A 25,281-nucleotide genomic window follows, 5' to 3' on the forward strand; every position below is an offset into this window, starting at 1 on the left:
TCGTCGTCGGCAAAACCTATAATAAATACATGGGTTATTCAAATATTCTCTTTTCACTTACTAGGCGTCAATTTCCAATAAGAATTATTTCTGCCATGACAATAAACAAAGTACACCGACAAAAGATGAATAAAGTAGGATTGTATTAGTTTCAACCTGTATTTATTCATTGTCAACTTTATGTAGCTATGTCCACTGTTAGATCTTTTGAAAAATTAAAAATACGAATAATACCGAAAAACAAAAAAGATACAACGAATACAGTTTTTAAAGAAAATCTATAATAATAATACACAGATATATTAAAATTTCCATTTAACTGTCAGTTTATTTGTGTTGGGTGGAATATTTGCCGTTTTTTTTCCGTACGAATCTATTATGCGTATACTTATAAAGTTTATTAAAACTTAACAACTTAAATTAATTTTAATTTCCATTTCATGTTTTTCTTAAACATTTTTGTCGTATTATTATAACTATATATTGTTCATATTATATATATATAGGTATATAATTATTCAAAAATCTTATTTTTTTACTTTAACCCGGCAGCGACGGGTAATTCAGCTATTACTATTATAATACAAGGACGACAAAAAAATTTAATTTGGCCATAAAGTTCATAAAGTTTAAATAGGTAACAACAATGGTGTACATTCGATTATCAATACGCAATATGTACATTATGTTTTTTTTTCTTTTTTTAATAACTTTCACTAGTGCTTTCGGATGTTATTTTTTAAAATGATTAAACTCTCTAATACAATTATTACAAATATGTCACTTAAATAAATAACAAAGGTTTATAAATATTAACATTTTAATATTCATATAAATCTATAGATTGTAAACCAATTTATAAAAGTAAATGACATATTGATGTAATGCGAAACTAATTTGAAAATCATATTCCGGGCTTGCATAAACAATCACTAAAAGTTTGACGAATCAATAGTGATCCTTTATAAACATAATTTAGTGGCCCATTATTGAAACATATTCAATTTTAGTGAAATATTGAGTTAAACAATTTTAAACAACAAAAATTATATCAATTATTTAATAAGAAGTTTTTTGATAGTAAGTAATGGAATAAGTTGTGTGTTGTTTGCAGAAATAAATAAAATAATAATACAATTATTATTTGTTTTGAGCGTCAACGATAACCATCTATCGGCCATGTTAAATTGTTAATAACATATAATGTGCTTATTATAGACTCTAGATAGCAGCACAGATTCTGTTCGCTTGTTTAACCCAACCGGCATATACTATAATATGGAATATTATGTGATGCGTACTTAAGTACATCCAAATTCAAAATACAGTTCACATTCTAAGAGAGGATACAAGGGGAAGGCAATAAGAGCAATTTCTCCAATCTCGTTCACAAAAAAAAGTTATCAAACATTTCATTTGAAATTTAGTAATTGAGATTAAAATGTTGGTTATGCAAGTTATCGAGAGAGGGTCATTATTGTTGTATTTACCATGAACATTTAATTATTTTCATGTCGACTAATAATAAGACAATTTCTATGTCTAGCTGTGCTTATTAATTTATCTTATTTGTTTGTATATATTTCTCCTCTCCCCGTTTAACACCTCTGTAATCAATCATCCTTGTCGGATTCTTATTATATAGTATATTATATTGTGGCGAATCAAATTTGACTGTTGATTTAATGACTAAGTAAATAATATACTATAATATTGTAAAAATAATTTATAAATTTAAAATTTACCGATTTGTCACGTTGTCAAACTATTAAAATGTCCACTAATAACAATCACAACATTTATTTGAAGGTGTTTTCATTTTTCTTTTAATTCTGTCATGTTTAGTAAAAAGATAATAAGAAGAAAAATTAAATTTTCTGTTGTTAATTTAAAATATTAAGGAAAAATGTTGAAGTATTGGTATACTAGTTTAACAAATTATTTTTACACCCCTGTAATTTATACCATTGATAAAAATTACCGCTAACACAGGGACAAGTCATAGCCCGTGAGATGATTTTTAACATTAATATTTGGATTTAAACAATTTTTAAAGTTTCATTAAAGTACTGATTTTATAAATATATAATAAGCCCAAACACTATAGAATTATTAGTTTTAAAATATTACAAATTTATTAGTGTTTACAATTTTATTATATTTTACTTTAAGTAGTTAATAATTAGACTGCTTAAACTAAATTTTCAAAGATACCGTGTTTTAAAAATTGTATTTAATAAAAAATTATGCAAAACTTTTTCTTATCAGCAATACAGTGGGTAGTTATTTTATTAGTTCTTTTGTGTGGGCCACCAAGAACTAATGGGGACAGGTCCATAACATGTCAAGTTGTAGTTAGTATAACATACCTATTACATTACTATATTCTTTTTAAGGTTTGCGTTATCTTACGAAATGCATGATCAATCAATTTTAAGGCCGAATCTGTTTCCATTATTAATCCACTATAGTCTACAATTCAAGGCCTACAATTAAATGAAGCGTCTTACTTTAATTTGATGACAATATTTAAAAATGATGATCATTATAATATAATGAAAAGGCTCTAATGTAATTTTTATAATTGTCTTGATTAATCAGGGAAGCGAAGTTGGAAATTGGATACATTTTTTCACCATGAGTACTAAAATTACGAACATTTTATAAAGAATTTAGAAAGTTTCATATAGGTAATATAAATTTACTGGAAATTTCTTTTTTTTTCTTTTTGCAATTATTGATCAAATAAATAATAATAAAAAAATAAAATAAAATATTAGGTTTAAAATCAAAAATGTTATGCATAGAACCTTTTAATTCTGAAAAGATATAGGTATTTTTGATTTAGTCAGATCTCTTTGATTCTGGTTTAAGTCATATTTTCTATGTACCTACCTAGCGATACCAACTTCAAAGTGTAAATCATGTTAGTTTTTCACACTACATCATATAAAATATTAAGTTTTACTACTTGTACAAAAAAAAAAAAAAAAACACAATAAGAAGGTAGCGCATGTCGAAATTATAATTTGTATAATCGTATTATAACAGTAGCTACTTTTTTATTCCAAGATATTACACATAAGATCCTAAGATTGTTTAGAACATTTGCATTCTCAATCATTGTTTATAATAAAAAGATTGTATGCAATATTTTTTTTGGCTTCACCCTTATAATTAACATTTTATTAGTTAGAATCTTTTCATGTTTTGTACTTCATAAAAAAAATCAACAAATCGATAAGTTTTAAACTTAAATTATATAACAATAAACATCAATTTTTTTTTATGCAAGACAATGGTTTTAAAAAAAAATTGATTTAGAGCCTTTTCATTTTGAGACGATGTAATCTATTTTATTTTTATGGATTGTAATTTAGTAATTTACTGTGTATAGGTGTACAGGTAAGTATTATTGTATATACTTAAAGGCGTAGCTATTAATGGTTTAAAATTGGTATATTAGTTACCATTTTTTATTAGTACTAAACTAAATGACAGGAATTATATATTATACGCTGCTTTAATGAGGTGATATTTTCTTCAATACTGAATGTTACTTGTTTACTAGCTGTATTTTTGTTTTAATTCTACTAAACAGTAAATAGTAGGTATACACGAAAGGTTTATATAGTTTCATAGGTTAAATGAAATCTTTGTTTTCTGTTTTTTGAAATCATTAACACATCAAATGTATATATGAAAGCATTTTATATATTTGACAACTTATTGTAAAGACAATAGACAATATTACCTGCTGTACATTACAAATAATAAAATATGTTTCTTTTAAAAAGGAAAAGAAATAAATCACAGAGATAATACAAAAACAACGTAAAAAAAACTTTCTTATAGTATAGCACTATAATATTATAGTTAGTAAATACACAAATACAATGTTATGATAATAATTATTCCTTATTCTGTATTGTTTGAATTGTTACATAAATAATCATCAACAGTTTTCTTGACAAACATAGTAATATTATTATATGGTATTTATACAGAAGATATTGTCAACAAATTATACATTCAGTCACACACATTATTTTACATAATAATAACATTGAATTATAAATAAGTGTAATAGTAGTATATAGGTAATGTTTTGGTACCAAACTATGAACGACGTAACTATATGGACCACATATATACGATTTATGATAGTTATTATTAGCAATGATAAAAAATATAACTTGTTATTATAGTATAAAATAATATTATGTTATGCGAAATGCCGGAATCGAATCGTGTCGGAACAAATAACCGATTGTTGGTAGTGATGCGCGGAACTTAATAAACATGAAAGTATAATAATTTATAGTTACGAAACTAAGACTTGTTTCATTCGCGTACATGTTCAAACGCAACTACAAGATCGTGGCATTATGTCAGTGGTCGCAGGGGTGGGAAGGTTAAGGACTAAATTATCTCTGGAGTTAAAACCAAAAAAAAAAAAAATAAAATACAATTAAATTATTTACCTACCTATCTTTGCGTTTCACGATAATACACTACGCTCGGGATTTTGACCCGAACGGAGTAAGTTATCGTGAGACGAATTCCAACAGTATTACACAAAGCTTTCAATATGTTTTTTCACAGGAGGGTCTAATGATTTTTGTATGAAAAAAATAATATAGGCTGTTCATAAGTAGTTGTAATGATAAAAAAAAAAATGGTATAAATAATATTATGAGATATCGTAAGACTAACCGAACGGAGACGATAAACTGATAGTTAATGAAGTGATCTAATGATTTTAGTGGTGAGAGCGCGGGCTGATTAGTCACTGTTTCGTCGAAGAAAATTCCCTGCAAAAGTGTTTATTCGTTTATTTCCTATGGTATCATAATATTATGAAGGTACTGCGTACAAAGGGCGATACTTAATCGGTCAACTCACGATCGATTTCCCAGGTCAATATAATATTGTATGTTATACCTATTTCCTTGGGACTAGCGTTTCTAAGCGTGCGTATATGTGATGAAATATTAAAATCGAAATATGGTTTCATGAACGGTAACTACGACGACGAATCACAATATATGTAATATATACGATTGTAACAACCACACTGCAGCAGTAATGTGGCGAAAGGTTTTTTTCTATTTTAAAATAGTGTATTAATGTCGGTGATTATAAAGTCAATCTAAAATTAGCGACTTTGTGAGTTTGGCGATATTCTAAATCCTTAGTCCTTATTCAAAAAGAAAAAAAATGGTTGGCTGCGCCACTGAAACGCAGTATTCCTGTATAATAGTTTAAAAAGTGATATTACTGTTATTATTTTTATCATAATAATCCGTTCGCGGTTCACTGATGATTATGTGATAAAGAACTCGAAACGGAATACATATACTATACAAAATTATTATTGTAGATTTCGGCTTTTCACATTATTATATCATACAGTCATAATTATATTATCGTTATGCTTTTTTTGTTATCATCATTCGAGTAGGTACTGTTGGCAATTTATGTTTTCTGCGTATATTTTATAAGTAATAATACAATATTATAATATTTCATGGTCTATAACAAAAAAAATAATAATAATAATCTATACGCGATACATAATTATAATGAATACGATAGCTCTATATTAATCCAGACAATTTTCAATATTTAGAACATAGATACTTTCTGCAAAATGTAATGATTTCGTTATTTTGATGGAGTTTGAGGGTGTGTAGAAGTATATTTTTTCATGTCGTCCGTTTTGAGCAAATTACATAAACGAAAATCATTATATATTTTGTATAATATCCAAAAAAAAATAAAAAAAAAAAAAAATACAAAACCGTTTTAATTTGGAAATGTTTAATACGCAGTTACAACGCGTATCCGTAATGTCGTTATAGATCAATGATTTAAAATTGGCTTTTAAGAGTTTAATGAGGACGAAAATAATGTCAATTGTTTATTTTTTTAATGTGAATCAATAACTACCACGACAGTCTGAAAAAAAAATTCGTTTACGAATAAAACGTATTAATTAAATACTTTAAATAAAATAAATTCCAAAACAAATGCAATTGAAAACTGTGATAGGATTTTTTCTTTAAAGCGCTGAACATATTTTTTATTACAATGCGGACTTTTATATCACTCATATTTTTTAAATTATTAAAATATTTAGTTCACACATTACGTGAGCATATCTCGTATATTCTCTCATTTGCAAATGACAGTTTCTTATTTTATTACAAACAACCTTTTTAATAAGACCAACTATTATAATATGTACCGCAAACTATAAGTACCTATATACTTCCATATTTTTACTATATATAGTATATATATATATTGTTTAATATAAACTTAAAAATTATATATTTTTTTTTTTAAATTCACAAATAGAAGCATTAAAAGCAGTTTACATCAATAGTTCAACGATAGTTTCTGATAAATAAAACAACAAAAAAAAAAAAAACTAAAATCCACAGTAAATTAGTTATAATTATAAATTCATCTTTCAAAATAAGATAATAAAACAATACATATTATAAAGAACATTTTATATAAACAACCTCTTATTTTCTCATGAATGTTTTCTTTAATAGACGAGTAATAATATTATTAATATGTTAATAGTGTGATTTTGACATGTTACTTACTATAGTCTATTTCTATAAATACTACATTTCAGTGACCCTGAGCTTCTATACATTTTAGTAATATTATTTATATATATATATATATATATATATATGTATATATAAATATCATATTTTTAAAGGTTATAATATTATATGAGTCACACTTTTATTATAAAACTTATTTTTAATTTATCTTACACAATAATTAATATAGTACGTGTTTATGAAAATAATATCAATCAATTAATATATTATAGGACTAATGATAACGTTAAATGACTAGATACTATAATATTATTATAATTGGATTACACGAAAATCAAACAACGACGTATGTACTTAACTGCACTGTATAATATGATAAAATAACTAAACGTAATAGTAACGTACGTATTAGTATAGTAATTATATGGTAGTGGTTGATAGTTATAGTAATAGTAGTGGTAAATAGTTAAAGTAATAGTAGCGGTGGTAGTTATTTAATAGTAGTATTGAATATTGATAGTACGAGTATCATAGTCGTTAATCAATAATAATTGTTGTATTTAAAAGTAAACATTGAAAATTATGATTCGTGTAAAATATTATAAAAAATGACAAATAGAGTATCGGAACGAAAGAAAAAAATAATAGTAAATCCATTTGGGCGAATAAAAATATCCAATTTATTTTGCCAAGCTATTTTTATGTTTACGTACGTTCAATGCGCGTACGTGTGATATATCGATTTTAGCACCATAAATACGATTTATACATGAAACATTATATCATTAAGTAAGTATACACTATAATATTGTATTTTAGTTATGCGTTAAAATACAAATAACTGATAAACGTAATAATAACATATTAATACGATACGTTTTAACATAATAAACGTTAAAATAAAACATTTAGAGCAAATCGTAAGAAAAAAAAATATATTTTATATTTTATATACTATCACGGCGCACAGTGTTCGTATTGAAAACCACCGTCTCAAAAAAGATATGAAGAAACGTCTTAATGTTAACAATTGAAAACATGATATCGTAATTTAATACCATTGTAATATCGTCTTCCCTTAATGTTATGTATTATATTATTATATTGATAATCGTTGGTATATTTCCAACCCGTTTACAATAACATACATTATACATATATTATTAAAACGACACGAGTTTTTTATACAGTTATCAAAATATTATAAAGTATACGATGTACTCATACGATTCACACACACACACACACACACACACATAATACATATATATATATATATATGTATATTCAAAAGTAAATATTATCGTTCCTAATAATATTTTAGTCTTTCGATTTATACTAAAAAAAAAAAAAAATTGACAATTTTCTTTATATTTTTAAGAGTATAATAATAATAATTTTTTTACGCCAATTTAAGAATAATAGTCTTAATTCTAATCACGATTAATCTGAAAACTACAAAGAATAGTATATCGGTATAATTTAACGGGTTACTCGGGTATATGTTGTAATAACGAAGTTTATCGATAAATCGTATGAACGGAGGACGTCAATCTGTATTTTGATTTTAATGCGTTATGACATAATTATGTACACAACGCTGTAAACTTTACAAAACACTAATAAATTTAGTGACGAATAACTACATGTTCTTGTATGTTATTACATGTTATGTACGGATACTATTGTGTATTATAATTGGTTCGCTATAAATTACTGTACACTATATTATAATAATATAATATACCTATGACGACAACTATACGATCGGTCGATTCTACTTAACACCTATGAAAAATGTATTTTATTTTTTACCACTAGATATGTTATACACACGTTAATCATAATATTTTTACGGTGATCGCCGGCTGTACACAAAAAATACAATGCGTGTGTCGATCACCGTTCGTAATCTCACTATAATGCCTAGTCAATATGCCTGGAAGCGATATTTCGTATGATAATGCTAAAAATTAAACGTAATACTTAGGTTATTCAAAAACTCGGTAAAAATGATATTTACACTTTATAACAAAATATTACATGTACAATAATAATTTATAATATACGCGTAAAAAAATACATAGGTTAGGTAACGAAATACGAGCCCGGAATTCAAAATATATTATATAGGTACATGTATATAAAATATGTATAGTAGGTATATAGTAAAGCTTTAAACAAACACATTGTTATGATTATATAGGCTTAAATTACATTAAGGGTCACATTCGGGCTTATATCCTAAATTTTTCCGCTGCAAGAATAATTGTATTTCCCGGAAATTCGGACGACTTTTATCGTCTCTCTGCCAACACTCGCACATGAGATCGTAAATGTCTTTCGGGCAATTGATGGGCTGAGGCAATAGGATCTGAAACGAATTAATTAACACAATTAATACACAATAGTTACTAATAATAATATATTCAAGTTGTGATATTGGACAAAACCGTGTATTTTTCGCAAAACCTGTTTTGTATTCAAATAATAATAATCAGCAGTAATCAAAGAATTTATAATAGTTGTTTTAAAAAGCATTATACAGATCAAAGGAATGCGAAGGAATGATTTTAATAAACAAATAACTGAATAGTTATAAAATCATTAAATATTAAAATGTTTTCATAAAAATATCTGTTTACAACAATCCATGTACGCAGGCCAACCGATTAATTAATACCGATTTTGTATGCACATAACTAACGTTTAATAACTATATTTAACTGTACAGAAACTGGGGGTAGTATTTAATACCGTTTTCAAGTAGTCTAGGTACCTGCTGTTTTCTTAGTATTTAATATAATATACATTTATAATAATTGGGCTCTTTATTAAAAAAAAAAAATAATTGAAAACGCATTTGAAGTGTAAATATTAATCGATTGAGTTTTCAAGTAAAATAAATAAATATTTGTTTGCGAACTATTTTTAAAAGTTAATTTTGTTAAATATATTCATGTATCTACGGGCATATTTTGAAAGAATTTATTTTAATTTTTAATTTGTTTTTAATATTTCATCGAGAAAACTGATAAATGACGTGTTTTTCAAAATTAATGTTATAATTCTTTCGAGAAAAAAAAACAAATTTAAAATATTAAAATACATTCTTTCGAGTTTTTCACATAATATGAGGTAATTTATAGCCCTTTAAGACTTAAAGAGCACAAGTATATGTTTAGTTTTTTTATAAAAATATACTATTATGCATATATATAACAATCTATTTATTTAATGTTTGTGGACAATAGAGGAAAAAAAATAAAATGTTCACACATTATTTTTAAAAATTTAAACATTTATATTTTTCATAGATGACAAATGAAAAAGATGATTTTATTTTGAGTTTTATCACACTGGGCGTGTATTATTGTAATATAATATTTACTTTTAAACTGAATAATAAAAAATACGGTACAGAATTTTCGTTGGATTGTTGTGGGAGTGCGCGAAAAATGACGTTAAGGTAGAAGTTATTTTTTTTTTTTTTAGTTGTCACAGCAGTACAATAGTATGCTGCAGCAGCATTTATAGCGGTGTAAAATATGAAAATGAGAAACCGTATATACCTTTTTCTCCCCTTCCAAACTGAAGTTCAGTAACTTAACGAATTTCGGAGACATGTTTTTTACGTCTTCTGACGGGAAAGTTAATTATATATATTTATTGTACGGGAAAAAGTTGGAAAAATGAAAAAAAAAAAATCTAAAATTAATAAATGAAAATATATTTTAAACCGAAATATATGTGATATTCACTACTAGACTACATATATAAAAGACTTTAATGTCTTATATATTGCGTATAATGACATAAGTACTTAGGTAATGTAAAGAAAAAAAACAGTAACTATGTATATTTTTTTATAAAGACTGATTTCTCAAACACGGTCATTTGTCATTTATCTTCAATGATTCAGTTATTTAAAATATAATTTTCAAAATTTTTAAATGCAGTATGAAATTATAATTTTAAATTTTCATTTTTTTTTTTTTATACTAGGTACTTAAGAAGTGTCTCGTAGAGATCCAAACTTTTGTTCTTTTTTTCAAGTGAGAGTCTCCTTTGTTTTATCATAAATTATTTAGTGGTTATTTTTTTGAACATTTTTTAAAATCAAAATTAAAATTTGAATGAATATTTTTTGAGATATTTAAAATTATGTAATATAGATATAATAAGTTCATGATATATTGGTTATGTGAGATATAAAAGTTATAATGATTTGAAATTTTTAATAATATATATCAATTTATCAATATTTTTAATTTTCTTATAATATTATAAATACAAAAACACTAGAACCAATATTAAATAATATATTTTATATTTTCAATAAATTATTTTTAAGGACTATTTTCCTTAGTATAAGCATTTTAATAAGTAGTTAATTACTCGTTCGAATTTTAAATTAGACACATTAACTTTTTCAAAAAATATTCACTATAAATAATATAAAGTTAATGTTAGTAGTAAGATAGGGGGATTTTTGTTTGAAAAACAAAAGTTTTTATCACTATATTCTCAGTTTTTAGTTACATTTAAAAATTTCATAAAACAGAAATAATAAATAAATTCATTATTGAAGGAAATACGAAGAGGTAATTATGCTTGGTAAATCACACTAAACATATAATGATCACATATTTCTTATTATTCAATTTATATAAGTGAAGGATATTGACCTATTGCAGACTTCGACAAAGATTTTTAGCATTTATTTTTTATAATTTGTAAAAAAAATTGATTTGTGTACATCAAATATAATTTATTTTTTGAATGATATGCAAAATTATTTTTATATTTTTCTTCGTTAATTTAAATTGGATAAAAAATAATAATTGATTTAAAACGAAAATACTTACATAATTTAAATGTATCGTATTATTTATCAGTAATATATGCAAAAAAATACAACGAAAATAATTCACAGTAATAATAATTACGAAATAATGTTATTGTCAAGTAGCCGTTTACTATTTTAAATGTACTAGAATTTCCAAAACGAAGCGCCTTTTGTTGTTTATTAAGATATCGGTACTAACAGTTATATATTATATTATTGTGTCTACTTGTCTTCCTTGTTATATATTTATGACTTCAACATGCAACGATATGCATATTATTATTATTTCTGTGCGCGCCCGAAATTATATCTAAACGGTGTGGTGGAAACTCGTTCAAACTTTTCGCGCGAACGCTGGCCAAAAGTTTTCTAATAACAAATTAACAGTAGCGCACGTAGACGAACGACTTCTTGCACAAAATGATAATAATATATACATGAAGACGTTACGTAATAGATCTATCGATTGTTGAAACCAGAAAAGCGTACTACAATTATGTTTATGCTGACTTGTCCTGCATAGACTATATACTATTGACGTAAATTGACATGTAATTTTGGAAAAAAAAATGTCACCTGACGTTAAATTTCAATTGCAGAAATCACCTGATGTATATTAGTTTTTTTTAATTCAAAAGTCTATAAAACTTCTGCCTTTAAAAAAAAATGCAGCTTTTTTCATTCAGTGTTATTTTACACACTTGGTGGCAGATGATTTCAGGGACATATTATATTATAAGGATGAAAAGCTGTTTAGAATTCTCAGTTAATAGTTACTGACAATGTGTTAAAGCATATGATAAATATGTGCAAGCTTGCATAAAGAAACCTAAGAGTTATGGTACCGGAACCACAAGACTTAAGATTTTTTAGGTGTCCCTAATTTTATAATATTGTAGCTGTTACTTATTAATATGATATAAAAGATGTGTGTAAGAGAAAATACTTTATACGTTTAATTTTAAGTACAAACACAAATATTTATTTAAAAACAAAAATTTAGATTTTGAAAACAAAACACTCGATACTTCCTAATTTTACTCTTGAAACTTAATATTAGTGTAACGAGAAATTTACATATTATTATGATCTAAAAATTTGCTTTAGCAAAACCTAAAATTTATTTTTAAATTGAAAAATACGTTATTTATATTTTATTTAATATTTCACGATAATAAAAATACAATTATACTTTTATAAAGATAGTTTATTTAAAATTTTATTTTGAGGCCCCCGAAAATTTAGCCCTGAGGCTTCAAAAATCTTTTTCCTGGTTTGGATACGACGTGTATCTCGTGAGTTTACATTTTTTACCAATGTTTAAAATATTTCGGTAATTAAAATCGTGTTTGGTACGCAAAACGAAAATAAAAGTCAGCTGGAAGGCAATTAAATGTACCATAATTATATTGTCACATGTCACACATAAAACAATACGGCAGTGTTGTATAATAATACACTCGTGATAAGTTAAAAGCGTGTTTATATTAATTATCCGAACGATGTTATTTTTTATTACTATTATTTCCATTAAGTGTTATGAATAAAATTTAATGAAACTCACAAAATTCCCATCGTTCTGATACAGCCTGGTGACATTGTCGATGATATGTTGGTCGCTAAGCTCTTCGTACGGTTGTTCACGGGCGAACGTCAATATTTCCCACAACGTGACGGCAAACGACCAAACGTCACTTCTCGGCGTGTATTTGTTCTGTACGCGAAAACACGCGAATATGAAGATATTAAAATAGTATTTTTTTTATTAAAAATTGCGATAAGCTGCACTAAATTATTATAACTACGAAAAATTGGTGTTTTTCTTTCTGTTTGCTTACCAACAGTATGCTCTCCCACGACATCCAGCGGATCGGCAGCGAAGGTCTCCCTTCAAAGTCAAAATAGTCCGCTGAATAAACGCTTTTGCTCAGACTCATATTGGATACTTTGACCGTGTAATTGGGGCCGACCAAACAGTTTCTGCAAATTAAAAAAAAAAAAAAATAAATAAAAAAAAAAGATAGATGTACCTATTTGTCGTGGTTTCAAATATTCGTCCATAATATCGAATGTGTTTTTTTTTTATAAAATACCATATCATACGATAATAACAGTAGCACAATATTTTTTTATCGTTAACCAACAATGATCAGCAATGAGTTTTTATTCTATGTCAATTTTCATTATTTTTTTTATTTTTTTCAATATTGATTGGAATCATATCCATGTAGTATTATTTATACGGGCTTTAAAGTATTATTTGTTGTTTTTTTTTTTTTATAGTAACAATATTTTTTCTGAAAACTTTGATCTGCGATATTATGGTCATCATTTATTTTTATTTGAATTGATACAAAAAAAAAAAAAAAAAAATTATGCATTTTTTGTTCCGACAGATGTTCGATTTACCTTTTTTTTAAGCATGACCACGACGAATTTATTCGTCCGTGAATTTATGAATCAATGTATTAGGTGCACTTGAATATTATAATTAATTTAGAAATCCTAATTATTGGTAACTTATAATAGTTCCACGTTGGTTTTATTTTTTTTTATTCTTATTTCAAGATAATTTTACATTTTTATTATTCTATAGTGTTAAGGTGTATTATTTTTAACATGTTTGTACTGAGACATTGAGAGCATAAGTGTTGTGTGAGCTTGCGTCTGTAGGAATATTATTTTTTCTCCCGGAATGTCAAATCGATAATAGTTTTAAGATCTAAAGTTTCCTCTCACTTTCAATACTAATATTTTAATGGTAAAAATGTTATGAACAATTATTCTTGTTCTGGTCACGTATTAATATTATATGAATGCAATAAAACAAATTGTTTTGAATTCTTTTGTATTTGCATATTATTAAGAATATTTAAATTATAATTTGATTTATTAGACATATTATATAAAACGGAGTCATCCGTATGGTAAAGTTATTTATTTTTTATTATAGCTAATTTGTATTTTCAACTTTTATTATTGAAAAAAAACAAAAACTATACGTATATTTAAAAATATGATCTTTTTTTTAAAATTTTGTTTTTCTTATTACTGCCTATATTTCAGTGTTATCCATACCGCATTCTTTAGTAATTTTAAGTATAAATTAAAGTACTAAATTAATTATTTTTTTTTAATGTAATAACTTTAAATCTCTAATACTATAACATTTTAAAAATTATATCGAAATTTCGTTTTGAATTTATCATCAGAGCTTGTTTTAAATTTAATTTGATTCACGCAGTATCTACTTCGTCGTTCTTCGACTACACGCTATATTTCACGTGTACAAGATGGTAATTTTTTAATAAAATTTAACACAAAGATGAGTCGAAAGTTTTAAGTAAACTTTTACAATGTTCGTTAAAGAAATAAGATGTATCATATATATATGTATAATAACCGGAATCACTCATCAGTCATGGTACAAACGTTTCATTTTAGTGTAGACGTTGAAAATGAATTCGCCACGTTCAATAACAACTGTATACTCAAATGAGAAATAAATGTAAAAATATTCATAAAATGTTATTTTAAATGGATTATTATACCATGATAAACATATTAATCTTTTATTTTATTTTTATTTTTTAATGTCCTCGAGCAATCAACATAGCTAAACACTTAAAACTTTATTGTCTTATAATAGTTTAATGTGATACATAATTACTATTATAAATTTATCATCTAAATGCTTTGCATAAATAATTTTATTGTTTATCTGCATGTTATATTTAATGAAATATTATTCGAGCAGTGAATTATGTTAACTAAATGGTTTTCAACTGTCTGATGTGACCTATCTGATTTAGACTAAACATTATTATGGTCGTCGTTATCGATAAGCAGAAAAGAATAATTCTCGATTCTTCTCATTCTTACAACATATATATTATCTGGTTGGGTATAATTTAAATATAACGTATTTAAGGATATAAAAAACGGGAAAAGGAAAATGCTAATCTAAAGCCTAGATTCACCAAAGAAATGAAAATAAACTCTGTGGAAGCCGACAAATTGTATAATCATGTCCTATAATTTATCTCAAAGAGGTAATTTGTATGTGTTGAAAATTGTTTGTATATATTATTAACGTAAAAAGTATTCGTAAGGGTACAATAAAATAATACATTACATTAAAAATTCACTATTGGCTTATATATATACATAAATATTATTTACTTTTAATACATTTTACATGTAATTAAAAAGTCATCAGTTGTAAATAATTGCTAATAAGATTATACCATGTTCTAATCGGAATAGTTTTAAGTATAATGTATCATCTTAAATCTTTTAGGTTTCTATTTTATTAAATCATTTTCCTTTCGAATAATAAATCTAAATAAATATACAAAAAAAGAAGAATTTAAAAACTTTTATCATTGTAATATTGTTTGAAAACTGTTTAAAGAATTTCAAAAATGTTTATTTTTTTAGTTGATCCATGAAATTAATTAAAAATCCAAAAAAAAATATCTTTAAAATCGTTATCTGTAAAACCACCTTATTTTTCTTCTAAAACAATTTATTTCTACATCTCATTTATTCGCGGTACAATTTAATGAGATTAAATACTAAAATACTGTTTTTTTTTTTCACTTAATGAACACATTTGAGTATTTTAAAGATAATGGTGTCCAATATAAATGTTTTGTATATATTAGTTATATAAGTAGATTGCAAGGAGGAAACATTGGAGAACAGTAAAGTCTGCTTAAATTATCTAGATAATATTATATCTGTATTTAAATATTATTCACTAAAATATATATTTTTTAATATTTAGTGGTGTTGATGAATTTTAATTGCCAATTCAATTAATTGATTATTTTAAATTTTTCATGTAATTATTAATATAATTTTAATAAAAACAAATACCAGCGTATTAACTTAATGATATAAAATTTTGAAAGAAAACAATATTTTAGATTATAAGTGTTAAAATTAAATACTTTATGAGGTATGAAGTATTTAATTTTGTAAACATAAAATTTTATACTTTTATAATAGCTGTAGTTATAGTAATTTGTAAGTTGTAACTGTACTAAAGATTTGTGACTATAGTGTGTATTAAAAAATGTGATTATCATTTATAAATCCTATTAGTTAATATACTATTAAAGCAGATAATATTGTTTTACTATATTTGTTATTATTATCATTTATTTAAGTACTAATGTAACGAGAAACACATTCAAGTAGGTTTAATCGTTATGTTTAAACTTTAAATAATTACATTAAACGTAAAACCATACTCTGTGCAAAGCGTTAATTGCTTGTAGCTACTTATATTAATTTGACTTTTATTTCAAATTATAATTATTACTATTTATTATAATCGAGTCTTAGATAATCAGCATATATTTTACAAAATTGTACATTTGCATATAATCGTTGATATAAGAAATTAATAGACCAGTCTCGTCAACAGCAAACGATTAAATATTTTTGAGATTGTCAATTATTTTCACGTTTATTTATATTGGTTTTTCTTACCTCGCAGCCAAATCACGATGGACAAAATTTATGACCTCTAAATATTTCATCCCCGAAGCTATTTGGGTAGCCATGTGAATTAGACATCCATAGCTAGGAAAATAAATGTAAATTACTTATTAGCCATTACTCATTACTCACTAGTTATCTTGTACAAATCAAATAAAAAATATATAGTACAACCTTAAGGTTTTCGCGTATGGCGGTATGGGCGCAGCTGTCAGGGCGATGTGTTCCTGAAGAAATTGATTCAGATCACCGTGTTGCATAAATTCGGTTATTAAGCAGAATGGTTCCTCAGTAAGACAACATCCCAGTACTCTAGTGATATTTGGATCTCTGATTTTCCACAGCGATTCTACTTCGTCGTAAAAATCGTGCCTATAATAGAGAAAATAAATAATGCATTCGTGTATAGTGTGAATGTCATATCTACTTAACTAACACGATAAAGACAAAATCGTATAATATTATCATGAAATTTTACATAATATGTGATATCGAAAACAGTTTATTAAGTTCCTATTGTCGGTATGCAAAATTAGAAAACGATTGAAATATTCCAAATATTTTACTCATGACATCGTACCAATAATAAGAATAAAAACGAAGGTATGATAATTGGTATTAGTGTATGCAAGATGACTATAACACTTCCATCATAAAATTAAATTATAAAAAGAAACCGTGTAGAAATTTATAGTCTAGCAATTTTTTTTTTTTTTTTGTCGATCATAATATACTCTAAATTTATAGTAAATGTATACGTGACACACACACACATACACGCAATATTATTGTTCTCTGACGTTTTATTATTTTTTTTTTTTCAAAACTACACAAACGCGATTGTTCATAAGACAGATTTTCTACACAACATTAGTTTTTACGACCGAGTAATGGGTATATTATAATATAATAGTTTGTGTGCGTAATGGGTCTCCGCGCTATCTTCGGGGACAAACTGCTAACACCCTGCCGCGTAAAAGATTTGTTCAATTAGTCGACTGTGGCGTATAAAATCGTTGTTTACTTGGTCGATTCGGACACGCCTTTTCTCAGTGACTTAACGGTGACCAACTTGCACGTCCTATTGACTGACGACGTTGCTGCTGGCTGTAGAATTTCGTCAGGTGGCGTTTTTAACTCGCATAAATGGACCTGCGCGTAAAACAACAAATTGAAACGTTAAGACTGTGTACTCATTACTGACGGACATAATTAAATAAATAATAAATATTCTATTATAACGATTTGAGATGGAAATAATTTTTACATCGAATTGTACATCTGATTGTTTTGATTAACCGATCTGTGCAATAGAGTAGATGATATGAAAAAAATAAATAGGTAATTAAAACCACACAGTAATAATAATTTGAATCTGCGATGGTTACCCATCAACACAAAAAACAATTTTTTTCACACGATTAATCCAAAATTTTGGTAGAGTAATATGGTTGTAGTTAAGATTAGTTTCATCCCAAAAATAACTGAGTTCCTATACATTTTAATCCCTGAACATCACCACAAAACGAAGATTGTTTTAAAATGTTTGGCGTGGATTTGACCTGTCAATCGATATATACATACATAGAGTAACGATTCTATAATATTAATGTATTTTAACCATTTGTGTTTTTTTTACAAAAACCAGAGTTTTTCAAAGGATAATTTAACATACAAAGAAATTTAAACCCTTTAAATCGTTTTGTATCGATTATCAGTTTTACTATATACAAGACAGGATAGTAAAACCATTTTAATTTTGTGCTATAAGTCAATATATTGTCCACAAATTAATAATGTAGATTAAGAAAGCAAACTTAGCGTTTTTGATGTCATATCGATGGAAATTATAAAATAAAAAAGGGGTTTTCTAGTCATAGTGAATCGGGTACAAACATGTGATATTTTTAACAATTTCACAGTAAAATACGTGAAAAATTTGTGAACATTGTACTCATATATATTTAATTCAGTTAATTTTTCTTATAAAACATTTTGTAAATGAAATATGTTAATTAAAACATTCACTATATTGTGTTAGAAAAAAATCAATTTTAAACAGTTGTTGTTTATTTTTTGCTTGTGTACCATCATTTTAACAAATTATGAAAATACTTTTGTACCCACATTTAATCCTTTAATTTGGATATTTAAATACTTAACTGACAAATAATGTTTTGTGTATTATATTATTTATTTTTTCTAGGTTTGACTATAATTTAGGAAAAAACATTCAAATAACAGAATTTTTTATTTATTATAATGAAACCGCTATTATAATATTATTCAACTGTGATTATTTCTTTTTATTGACTTTTATACCTATGTTTTTTATACATTGTTTATATAATATATTTTATCATGCGTATTGTTACTTGCCTCTCCAAAATGCGTTTTGGTCAGTGTTTGGACGACGCCCAGGTATTCCCGGGGAATTTCTGGCGGTAACTGACAAAGCGTGTCGTCGGACCTGGTCAGTGGACAAGTGGACGCGTTACTGGCACCTCCTCCTCGGCTGCTGCTCGATCTGGATGAAGTGGGTGGTGGTGAACGAGGTGGCGGGGGGACGTTCACCTACGGAAAATCTTAGTGTGAGGAAAATCGAAACACTTTCCAATAAATAATAATAATAATAATATCACTCAATATTGTTTATATTATGCATTATAATCAGTTAGTTTATCGGTGGTATGGTGAGAGAAATTCCATTAAGCGAAAACAATACTAAATAACCTTAAAACATTATTGCGCATTTATACACAAAACATTTCGTTTTGGAAATAAAATATTTTGTTGTTTTAAGCTAATCTAAATAACAAGACATGGTAGTTATTATTAGTTAATGAACTAATTGGTTGATCGCGACTCATGAATAATAGCAGCTAATTTCAAAATATTATCGTTGCAGTACCTACTATAGGTACTTAGAAACTGATCACGTGGTTTTGAGTAAAATGGTGAATTTGTAAAATAATTATAGGTATTATACTCACATAATATATCACCTAAATATTAATAGATTATATACATAATCGTACAATTTGTATTGATAAATAAGATTGTTAAATAATATTCTAATTATAAATAGTAATTGTTTATTTAAAACTATTATATCACACTTAAGCGTAATTAATATTATTAGAACTTTTAGCTACATATATTTAATTTCATACTAAAAAATACAAATTTGTTATAGTTATTTTTTTTTAACTATGAAATAATTTAATATTAAACATTAATTGAACACTAAACGGTCATTAATAAACTATAAAATAAGTAAATGTTTATTAATTTGATGAACAATTCTTTAAAATTTCTAAAAATATTTACATAATTGTATTTGATTTTCAAATACAAATACATTAAAGATAATATTTAAAATACTTTCCAGGTATTGGTAAAATGTATCTCATCTAATACAAACATTATTTTTTGTTAATATTTATTGTATTTATTAGAAAACCAGCAATAAATTATTTAATATTTGTTAAAAAAATTTAATGAAGAACTAATTATATATTATTTGTAAGTTTAAAATAATTTGAGAGTTTACCTTAAAGCTTAGATTTGCATTCGGTCTATTTGCTGGAGTAATTGATACTCTGATACATTACGTTTTAAATTCAGTTCGATTTTATGCATAATAATTTATTAAAATTTCAAACATCGTAAAAAGATTAAAAATAATTTTCTCTTCACGGTCCCAAAGATCAGAAAATGTGATAGAAAACGTACATTATGGATATATCTGAATAACCTTAGTAAAGTGTAAACTCGTGGTTTTTTCGACTTTTTTTAGAATTTTTTTTTCTTATTCTAGTTTAAAAAAATATAACCTTTTTTTGATAAATTATTGTACTCGCATTTTCAATTTTCATGCATCATAGTTGAAAATACAATATTATACCAATATTCAAAACAGCTACGGTTCATTATTCGATTTTGGTTGCAAATACGTTTGACGAACAGCACAACAGTTTTTAAATTTGTTATTTAAATAATATAATATGTATAAAATAATAGCGAAGAAAAAATGTAATAATAATAATAATAATAATTAATAAATATAACATTTTTTATGTATTCCTAAAAGAGAAGTAGAAAAATTCCAGTCATATTATAAAAATGTATTTTTCTATCTTCATCCACATAAAAATTCATACTCTCGCCTTCATCAGTATCTCGATAATCATGTATTAAAGAATTTTTATCTTATCTGAATATATTGTTTTCTTATCTGAGCTAAACAGTGTTTATATTACGTGAGTATACGAGTATATACCCATTAAAGTGCAAGGATATTCAGGAATTCTGTTGGCCAAACACGGTTTTCGAGATAACCTCGCGGTATGAGTATGTTTATGTAAATTATGTTTGTTAATTATGTTAAAAATTAAAGTAAGGACCTTAATAACGCTCACATCATACGCGTACTGTATAAATATTATTATTGACGACCAAATATAATATTATGTAGGTACTTCAAACGTTTCAAACCACGTAACCACGTATATGTTATTCAAAACAGAAACGGCAGACGATGTGTTGGCATACCTATATAATAATAATAATAATAATAATAATAATAATAACGTTTGTATGTGAGCAAGCCGAATTAAGTACCATCGATCCACCGGAAAATAATACTCTTCAATATAATATCGAACGTCCGTACTCTCGTGTAACGTTTGAGTTCCAACGACCCGCGACCGTTATTAAACACACGTAGGTACTATATATGTTATATTGTGTACCCTCGGCGTTCTGTTTGTACGGTTAAGAGGTGTTTTTTTTATTTTATTATTATTTCATTTGGACACTGTGCGCAGAAAAAATCCTTAGAGTTTGTAAATATAACTGTGTAGCACAGAATAAAAATCTCGTTTCGTTATTGCTACTTTTTTTTTCTTTTTTTACAACGGACGTATATGTTTCACATACACATTCGAGTAAACAAAACGATAAACTTTTAGAAACGCTTTTTATTCAAACTAGCGGTCAATGTGTGTATAACGTGCGTTGTGTAAACGTATCATCGTGTACAAAATTTCACCATTTCCGTATAGCTGCTCAAACATAAACACACAAACTTATATAAGACAATATTATATATATATATCATTTTTGTTTTCATAACGTAAAACACGGATTCAATTATCGGGTAATATTACCCGGATCTTCTCATCCGTAATGCTATTCATTTTTAATTGAAACTCTTTAGAAATATATAATTCTATTAACAATAAACAATTCATAAGTAGTTTCCGGGAGCAAATAAATTAGTAAACTATACTTATCGATTTTATAGATTTCTATCATCTATTATGTATAATCAAATTTAAAACGATAACACGTTCCATACAATCATTAAAACATACGCGTTTGTAAGAGTGCTTTAATATTTCAAAAGGTTATTATGATTTTCATTTATTCGGAAAGATTATTAAAAGTCGAGATGAATATAACTTATAAGCATTTTTATTGAAAACATCGTTTATTTATTAAAAGAAAAAAAATCATATTTTACTAATTTTATCGTATTAAAACTGAAAAGCAATTGATGTAGAAATTAAATTTAATACTAAACTAGAAATTTTTTCCCAAAGCGATACGACAAATATTGTAGAATTACACGGATAGATTTAACACGATGTATTACTATATTAAATAACTTTGTTTTTGTTTTTTTATTTATTTTTTTTTTTTTAACTTCGGAGTTCATAAATTAAAAAAAAAACTATGTGACGAACAAAGTGAGTAAAACACGATAATACTTTAAACATGTATAGATTTTATTGGTTATTTTTATAATCGACTACGAACGCGAGTTAAAGTTCTATCGTCCTGCGGGTATCGACTAGCTCATTATCAAATTCATCCTCTCTCCCTCTCTGTCATCCGAGGACTTTTTCGCGTCGTCAGCGAACAAGCTACACAACCCCAAAACGTCAACGGAAATTCTTTTTCCATGCACGACCCCATCACGGGTCCTCGGACGACACGTGTTCCACATACTTGAATGTACGCGTAAGGTATCGTCTATAACGAGACGCATCAAAATTTATTCCCTAACACCATGGCCAATATCTTTATCGTCTTGTTTACGTATATATATACGACATGTTATTATTATTATTGTCGATATGCTCGGTAATCGTTTGCAGAGCCGACGGATGGGCGCATATCCGTGTACATGGACTACATGCTGCAATATTATTTTCATTATTATTATCGCCAATATGGGGGCCGGTAACCGCTAGAATAGGGGTGAAAAATTTTTCTAACGTGACGTGATAAAAGTCGTATGATTTTCTTTTTTTCTTTTTTGCTTCTCGCGTGCTATTAAATTATAAAAGTAAATAAATAAGAAAAAAATGCGTTTATTTAAATGTATTTATTGTATTTTGTTAGTAAACAAAATATAAGATATTTAGTATAAGTAATTTTACTATTTAACATTATACTTTAGTATATTTTATTAGTTTGTTTGATCTGAATTACTTTTCTATCGTTATACACTCGATGCTAATTCTTTTATAGTCGGTTTCATTGAACAGATTTTATGAAATTTTTTTCCGAAGATTGGCTCGCAAAAATTATTTGAAGAAAATATTGACAAAATATATGCAAAATATTTAACCAATGCTTCTATCTTAAAAGTATTAGTTTCTGGAATAGCATTCCAGACTTTCAAAACCTTATTCCCAGTATTTTCGAACAAACTGTCTACTGCTACATCAGGCAAATATTCGTTTCATAGTAAAACAAAAAAATGAAAAAGTATTTAAATTGTGATCTCATTATTAATTATTAAAAATAAAATAGAAAATTATAAAATAAAATGTGATAAAATATTTTTATTTTTCACGTGCCTTTAACATTTTTTCGACTGCTATTTCAGGAACGTGTGCTACGGATTTACCATCGCTTCATTAAAGGAACCGACAGATGCCAGTATATTTATTTATGTTTCTGATTTTCAATGCATTTGACGCGGCGTGACGGTATTTGTCTCGTCGTGGGTACTATTGTCTTTCTGTGTATTATTTTTTTTATATTATATATATATATATATTTATTTATTTGGCTGAGTTTTACGCTGGTCTGATTTTTCTCGGTTATAAATTACCTGTTTATAATCAATATACTTAATTTTTTGTACCTATCTTCTTGTAGAAGGAATTTTTGTTATTATTATTGTTGAAAAGAAAAATCTTGTGAGTTTCAGTTTTTTAACCTAAGCTGTGGATTGTTAACCCTTTAAAAAATCTTATCGTCAAAAAATACTCCACGTGTAATATAATAAATATTACAATAATGAAAACATATATAATCAAGTCGATGAATAAATTGTGAAAAAACGTAGTATTTATTATATTAATCATGAGTTAAATTAAAAATGAATTTAAATACTAAAAACGAATTTAAAAAAATAAAAAAAATCTAATAATTAATACAGTTAATAAAAAAAAATAAAAAATCGATTACAAAGTAAAGAAAGAGAGTTGTCTGGGATTTATTCAATCGTTTTTCTTAAATTATTTACTGCGGAATCACGATCGGTCGCGTAATGCTGTATAAATACGAATAATTTCCCAGCACCATTGCGTTCGGAAAACAAACAAATATTCAGCAGAAAAAATGGAGTTGTAAAGACACGAAAAAAAAAAAAAGAAAAAATAATAAGAATAAAAAAAAATTGCTTTCGTATAATTATTTGAAAAATATTGTCTCGGTGGTCATCTCGTCCCGTTGTTAGTAGAACGAAACAAATCCGAAATAAAACATACACATCCGGTCGGAAATGAATAACTACGAAATGCAATACATACAATTCATATAAAATTACACAGTATTAGCAAGAACACTTGTAATCGTGTTTTCTTTCATTATTTATATTATTCGAGATCGAGATCGACCAATTAAGGTACGCAAGAGGGGTCGGAGATACTCAATACTCAAAGGGGTCATGTAATACTGTGTGCACGTTATTTGAGTATTATATTTTATAATAAGAGGGCAGCGGCGTGCACTTATTGCGTGTCATTCGCGATTTACATTAATAATAATCGTTTATAATATAAATTATGAGACTAAACTTTTAATACACGCGAGAAAAGAGAATTGCATCTAACTAACTATGCTTTTTTGAATACGATTAACAGCTTCCTCCGCGTTTGCCGTGTATTAAAGATTTTATTATTTTAAATTAATATTTTATTATTATGTAATTATGAAAATTTAAAACAAAAAACGTAATCGGTTACTGCGACAAATACTTGTCGCCCAGTACCTGTTAACTTTATATTGATATACGACTTTAACTTATCATCTCAT

General features: G+C 26.2%; 1 protein-coding gene across 2 annotated transcripts in view; it reads right to left on the reverse strand.

Moving 5' to 3' along the window:
- Positions 1 to 7,982: 7,982 nt before the first annotated feature.
- The window catches only part of LOC112598669 (discoidin domain-containing receptor 2-like), a 258,298-nt gene continuing 240,999 nt past the window's right edge, over positions 7,983 to 25,281 (reverse strand). The window contains exons 13-19 of one of the 2 annotated variants that reach the window (XM_025345197.1): positions 19,324 to 19,518; positions 17,969 to 18,096; positions 17,119 to 17,316; positions 16,936 to 17,028; positions 13,275 to 13,416; positions 13,001 to 13,150; positions 7,983 to 8,961 (exon numbers count right to left, since the gene is read on the reverse strand). In XM_025345197.1, the coding sequence (XP_025200982.1) occupies positions 8,806 to 8,961; positions 13,001 to 13,150; positions 13,275 to 13,416; positions 16,936 to 17,028; positions 17,119 to 17,316; positions 17,969 to 18,096; positions 19,324 to 19,518 (1,062 nt within the window). In that variant the 3' untranslated portion in view covers positions 7,983 to 8,805. The remainder of the gene's footprint in view (positions 8,962 to 13,000; positions 13,151 to 13,274; positions 13,417 to 16,935; positions 17,029 to 17,118; positions 17,317 to 17,968; positions 18,097 to 19,323; positions 19,519 to 25,281) is intronic. The other variant, XM_025345198.1, reaches the window with a different exon arrangement.

Source organism: Melanaphis sacchari, unplaced genomic scaffold (assembly GCF_002803265.2).
Source record: "Melanaphis sacchari strain LSU unplaced genomic scaffold, SCAv2.0 Contig49_pilon_pilon, whole genome shotgun sequence".
Lineage (NCBI taxonomy): Eukaryota > Metazoa > Arthropoda > Insecta > Hemiptera > Aphididae > Melanaphis > Melanaphis sacchari.